This window comes from Terrapene carolina, unplaced genomic scaffold, assembly GCF_002925995.2.
Source record: "Terrapene carolina triunguis isolate 2854851 unplaced genomic scaffold, T_m_triunguis-2.0 Scaffold84, whole genome shotgun sequence".
Classification (NCBI taxonomy): Eukaryota; Metazoa; Chordata; order Testudines; family Emydidae; genus Terrapene; species Terrapene triunguis.
In genome coordinates, this window is record NW_020664435.1 from 18,421,935 (window position 1) to 18,428,695 (window position 6,761).

At 41.4% G+C, this 6,761-nt stretch overlaps 1 protein-coding gene across 1 annotated transcript in view; it reads right to left on the reverse strand.

The window, feature by feature from the left end:
• DNAH11 (dynein axonemal heavy chain 11) overlaps nucleotides 1-6,050 on the reverse strand; it is a 278,248-nt gene extending 272,198 nt beyond the window's left edge. The window contains exons 1-2 of the mRNA XM_026649417.2: nucleotides 5,592-6,050; nucleotides 2,528-2,668 (exon numbers count right to left, since the gene is read on the reverse strand). Coding sequence (XP_026505202.1) covers nucleotides 2,528-2,668; nucleotides 5,592-5,819 — 369 coding nt within the window. The 5' untranslated portion in view covers nucleotides 5,820-6,050. The remainder of the gene's footprint in view (nucleotides 1-2,527; nucleotides 2,669-5,591) is intronic.
• Between the last annotated feature and the right edge of the window lie 711 nt (nucleotides 6,051-6,761).

Here is a 6,761-nt window from a genome sequence, read left to right on the forward strand (position 1 = left end):
TTTGCTGGGGTGGGTTTTGCTCATGGTTTGTGTTATGAATCCTGTTTGTGGTGTTTTTTCCAATTTTATGCTGATGTCGTTTACCTCATGTTATTAAACATTTTCTGCTACACTCAGACTCCGTGCTTGCGAGAGGGGAAGTATTGCCTCTTAGAGGTACCCAGGGGGGTGGTATGTAATTGTCCCAGGTCACTGGGTGGGGGCTCGAGCCGGTTTTGCATTGTGTTATTGAAACGGAACCCCTAGATACAGAACCCGGCCCTTGTTGCTGCCAACTTAGATGGGCAGAAGGGTTACATATAGACAAACCAAATACATCAGCTTTCACAAAGGACAATAGGCTCCAAAGTAAATGTGGAATTTGTGGCCTCCCTCCCTCCCTCCATGAACTTAAAAAACAAACAAACAAACACACACCACTTGACTTTGCCAGCCTCTATAAAAAAGATTCCCAACTAAATGTGAGAAACCCTGCCTCATTGAAGTCAATGGGAGTTCTCCTACTGACTTCAATGGGGCCAGAATTTCATCCTTTATCTTTCCAGTGCATGTTTGCTAAAGTTCTATTGCCTCTTTTGCTCTTAACCAGCTTGTTTCCACTGGCCAAGACAATAACTTCCTCCCAAACGACATTGCCACCCCAAAATAATGATCAATTCAGGGTCAACAAAGTCACTGGCCAACATAGTGAGAATCTACAGTGCCCATCTAGTCTTAGCGTCTATCACTAAGAATTTTTAAAAATAATTTTTGGATTACTACATCTTAATTGCACATATTTTTCACCTTACTGAAATACAATTGATTATATTCCTAATTAATCAAAGAATTTGAAAATTAAATTACATTTATAACATTGAAAAAGAATCATGCAAAGGGAACATTTTTGGAGAAGTATTAATATACTCTCATTTCTACTGTGTTCATTTTCATATTTAAATTCCTAAAGTCCTGTTTTTCTAATGCTTACCAGGAATTTTAAGTTTTTGTATTCTGACTATTTTCTTACTAAGGACTAAATTCTACCTTGAGTAACAGTGGTGTAAATCCAGAGTAACTTGATTTACTTCAGTGGATTTATAGCACTGTAACTCAGACCAGAATTTGACCACATGTGAGTGTCTTAACTGACTGCCAGGAGAAGCAGTGACTAACATATGAAATATTTTTAAGTACAATTTTAAAAGGAAACAGTGGTCTTGCTATAGACCCAAACACAAAGAAGTGATGCCTGGAGATCTGGGGAATCAAGCATTTACATTTGTAATAAAAAAAAATGCTTTTCTTCCAACCATAAGATTCCAAATGCAACTTTAAAACTCAGAGCCAAATTCAACCCAGGTGCAAGCACTGATGTCAAACGTGTTGCACTACTTTTATCAGCATTGAATTTGATCCTGAGAGCCTCCCAACACAGACTGTAAAAACTAAAGTAAAGTGTTTTGGATAATATGACTATGTATCTATGTAACAGGAAATTACATGTATACCAAATGAATGATTTCTGATGTCTGTTTGATGCTATGCAACTTATCTCATTCAGTTACTTGTTTTCATATTCCCCCTTTTAAGAAATAGAATATAACCAAAAAGTGACAAGATTTTAAAACTTTGCATATATATTTATTTATCTTTTGATTTACATTTCAGAGGAAGGTTCAGCAAAAGTGGAGTAAAATTTTGGCTGAGATCTACTGGAACTGAACTCCTATTAGTGGGGAAAACTTTTTATATACCCCTCCTCACCGATCCTATACTCCCTTCCTCATAGTTGCTGGAACTAAGGGTGCTGCGGGGGGAGGGGACTGCCGCACCTCCTGCCCTGGACTTGAAGTGGTTTCCATCATATACAGGGTTTAGAGTTTGGTTCAATGGCTGTCAGCAACCCCACCATACAAATTGTTTCAGTGCCCCTGCCCTTCCTATGAAATAGTTCTAGATTCATCAGATGCAAAAAAATTTTTGCTCATGTGACTGTGAAAGCTATTTTTAATTATTAAAATTAACATAGTTCTGACCTGGAGTAATGACTGCATATACTCAACTTTTGGCATGTAACTACCATCTGCTATTTCAATATTCCTGAATGAGAGATAATAATCAGCCACAGAAGAACTGACTCCTAACCCATCTTTCATGCTGACATCCTTTGGACAAGAGGAGTACTGTACAATGTCCCCCACAAAATCTGGGCTGCTGAAAGCAAGTTCTAGATGCCTGAACAGAATGAAGCAAGCACGTAACCTATTACAAGCAGGTTATACAAAATGTTCAGTGTGTGCTTCAAGCTTCGCAACAATTCAGATGATGAAATCACTTCAATTACAATAAATAATAAAACAACATATATTACACTACCCATCCTTTTGTGACATGTCTAAGCAACAGAGTAGCTGCATTTTTATGTTAATTTTTTTTCTTTTACCAGTGTAAGCATTATTTTTCTGCTGTCCACTATCTGGTAGAAGTTATAATAAATGCAAGACTCAAATTTTAAGTTTTATCACAAATGTTTAGTTATAAATACCTCTTCTATGAAATCAACTGTATGCTCAAGTGGTGTTGCAGACAACTCTTCAAATACCAGCTCTTTTTTGTAATTGTCTGTTCCAATGCGTTCCGTGGTCTTCATAATGCAAACTAATTTATGTGTTACATCACTGGGTATCTAAAACAAGAGAATCATAGGTTATCGGTTCTACAAGAATATGATCTTTACAGTACAAAGTAGTCAGAGAATAAACACCAATAGCTGCCTTTTAGGAGACATACAATATTGAATATCAGCTACCACTCTGATACAATATTGAGGTCCTGGTCAGGCCTGTCGGGACTGAGTGGAGGGAGCAGGGCACAGAGGTATAAAAATAGCTGGCAGCTGAGCAGCCTGGGACTCTGAAGCACCTTTTCAGAATCCCTGTGCTGTGCGAGTGTCCAAAAATCTGTACCCAGACCTTGGACTTGCTTTAATGTCTGGCTTTTCACCTGCCTGTGGTTGATCTTTTGCAAATAGGCACCAGTTAAAAAAAAAGAACCCTCAAAAACAAGAACCAGAAGCCCTATTTTATACCATATTGATAGAGAACTATGGCCACATTTTCAGACAACAATGTGCTTGCATCTCGGGGGTGGGTGAAATGAACCCCATACGTGATGTCTGTAAAGTACTTTCCGATGATATATAGGGCCAAATTCTATCCCCTGATATATGCCCATAACTTACACTCAATACAAGCTAAATGAATGTTTCTGACAGCAGTTTAGCCTAATTATTAATTCACATCCAACAATAAATTAACTCTTTCCAAAACCATATCCCTCTTCATGAAAGTGTTAGATGGACAACAATCTGGCCCTAAACTTTCAATTTTACGTTTCTTTGAGGTGGATGTATTTCATCATTTGAGAGTTATCGAATTTGCCATTGATTCCACCCTTGTTCAGAACGTGCTCCAGAATCTAACCTTTCATTAAAAAAAAAAAAAAAAAAAACCACCACACACACTAGACTTCCTGGTTGCAAAAGAAACTGTACAAACAAACTGAATGCAACAACTGATACGTTGTCATCTTCCAGGGTCTGCAGACAGCTGAAATCAAAGCTCCAAGACATTCCTAACCAGCTGCCAAAAAATTTCAACAACGCTACAAACCTATGTGTTGCCAGTACAAAATCTGCACAATAACTGAAAATGTGGGGATAGTGTAAAATAAATTGAATTTAAATACAGAGAAAGACAGAGCTAGTGTACTGACTGTTATTTATATTCATATTTAATTAATTAAAAACCCTCAGTTTAAGCGACCATATATTTTTCAGTCTGCCACAGAAAGTAGCTGGGCTTGCAGCAGAACTTAGATCCGGTTTGCCACAAGAGGCTTTGACCAGAGCCAGGCTTTATAAAATTGTCCTATGAACTGTTTTTAAAATACAAAGCCAAAAGGTGCTCCTTTTCTGGATTAAGTCACACATTCAAGGCAGTATTGTGAAGATATTTGAAGACAAACTAATGACATTTACTATAATTAAGTGGCACAGGGTGGCCATGGAATGGCCCCCCATCAGGCAGTGGCTTGGAGCACCCATTATTGTTGTGTGTACTTTTGTCCCATTGGTTTGATATAATTAAGTTAGATTTTCTGTTTCAATTCTTTGGCAAGGGACATAAGCGATAGCAAAATAGTACTCCAAGGGTCAAGAAATATGTGGAAAGAGGGCTACAGGTGAGATTTTTTTAAATTAATTTAGGAAAACTGGATAGTATACTGAACAAAGTAACTCCTTTTATTCCCCTAGAGACCCAATTCTGGTGGTAGAAACTGTCTTGGAGGACAGTTACTTGCATTATAGTGTTAATGATAAGTTTCCGGCAGCTGATAGCCAATGATCAAGATAATTCAAGGACAAATTATTATATTTTTAATCTCCAGTGATGTAGATGTACAGAGGGTATTTTAACTAAGTGCATTGATATCTTTAGGAATTGAGGTATTAACTAAGGAACACACATATACAATATTAAGTACTCTCAGTTACTTGCATTCCTAGCTAAAACCAGTAGTTTGTTAGCTATTACATTCCATGGGTGATGTCTTGGCCTCACTGAAGTCAATGGCAAAACTGTCATTGAGTTCAGGGGAGCCAGGATTTAACCTATGTATTTTAAACAGGATAGGCTAATAGTCTAGAGGGTTGAGTCCTCTCCATCACTATGGACCAGACTGGGCCCCCATACTCACACTGGTGAGCAGTTACTCCCATAAGTAATCCAATTGACTTAAATGGCTCTATTTGCACACTCACAAGTGTAAGGGCATGTCTATCCCAATCTGATCCCACCTTAACCAAATCGCATTTTAAATCCAGTGATACTCAGATCTGAGTGATTCAGGAGCCAAATTAGCAATCAACATTACCCAACAGAGCCATAGTACTGTGAATTCATTGTTTCCATTTACTACAATACTATATATGACCATTCTCACAGCAAAGAAGTTAATAGTACAAGCTGATAACTTAATAACACAGTAAAATATCCTGATTGGTTAATAATTAAATCAGTGTTTTAATCATGTGATGCAAATTACCACAGGAGACACTTTAAAAAAAGCCACTTGCTCCTCCAAAGCCTGAATATCACTGTTTAAGGGAAGACCCTTAAGAAAAGGGATAAGAGCACCAGAGGGGTGGAAAGGAATGGCTGACACCAAAGTAGTTTCTACAGAGTGCATTAATGCTAGAACATCTAAACTAAAGATTAAAGTGAAATTAACTTCAATAAACTTTGTTCATATATTTCCACTTATTTCCCCCTTAGAATCATTGCAACGGGGACAAAACCAGAAGGGTGTAAACATTGTTGGTGATGGTGGTTCAGATAAAATTAAACTCTGCTCCCAGTTTATCCCATCTCTACTAATACTTGACTCCATTCATCGGGAAGTCCTAACCCTGAAAGACCCAAGCCGTGGGATCATGCTTTTCATGGCATGTCTTAAAGTCTCTGTGCTATAAAACACTAGCAAATATATTTGCAGCATCCCGAAGCCCAAAGGGTACCGTATTTGTAATTCAAACTTCAGCACCTTACCTTCTGCATAGCTGTTAACGTTCCTGCCAGAGGGGAGCAAAACAGCAAGAAAGCTGGTTCGGTTTTATCCAAAAACTCCGCCAGGATTTTCTGGTTCTCCTCATTTTCAAGATATTTGCTCCATTTCTCTGCTTGAAAGTTCAGCAAAAGTGCCAAACGGCGCCCCACAAACTGGACCCTCTCCTCCTCTGAGAAACTTTCTTCCTGCGCAGCCTCTTCCTCCTCCATCTCCAGCCCAAGAATTGGAGGGGCTGGTGGGAGCCGCTGAAGCGCAAGTTGCTGCTCAGGGAATAACTTGTCCCTCTCCTTCAAACTCCCGCCTGCACAGCAGATACCACTTTGTGTCCCCTGGCAAATGCACCAGCCCTGGTTTGGCCCGGGTGGTTTGCAGTTCAGTTCCCTCTACAGCCCCAGCTCGTCCCGCATTACAAATCCCCTCAGCTACAGTTGCTTCTCTAAAGTTTCCGTCCTCCCCTGCCCTATATTTGCAGTTCGCCTGCGACTACCTCACTGCCCTGTCTGTGGTCCCTGACAAGCAGCCAGGGCACTAGTTACATTGTTGCCTGCTGCAGCCTCAGCTGCCATAAATTGCAAGGCAGCGGCGTCCGGTTTCCCTGGGGATGACGGCGCCACTGGGACAGCCGGCCCCGCCTCTCCAGGGAGTAAATCACACCTCTTCCCAATCAGGGCACCTCCTCCTGGGGAACCAGCCACCGCCACCCACCGGACTCGGGGAGGGGGCGGCAGAGAATTTTCAGCTTCTCTGTGGAGCCAGCTGGGTTTGGGGGGCTCCGAATAAGGTTGGAGGGTTTCACGCTCTCTGATACAGTTCCAAGTTCAGCCTCTCTCCTCCTCCACCCCCCCCCCCATGGCCGCTCCCCCGACCTGGCCAGGCACCCGCGCAATGGTGCAGGCTCCATTCGGTGAGGCTCTGGCTGGCCTCTCAGAGTTCGGAGGACGCTGGTCCCCTCCCGGGTGAGCCGAGAGCCCAGCTGAATAGGATCCTGGCCGTGCTGGATGTGAGGGGCCTGTCTGTCTGCGCCTGGCGGGAGGAGGGATACCACGCCCTTGGAGCACAGGAAGGGCAGAATGAGGAGATTTAGGCGTGAAATGCGCGCTCCTCCTTGTGACTCCCAACACCCAGGGCTGTGGGACAGCGCTTATAGACCG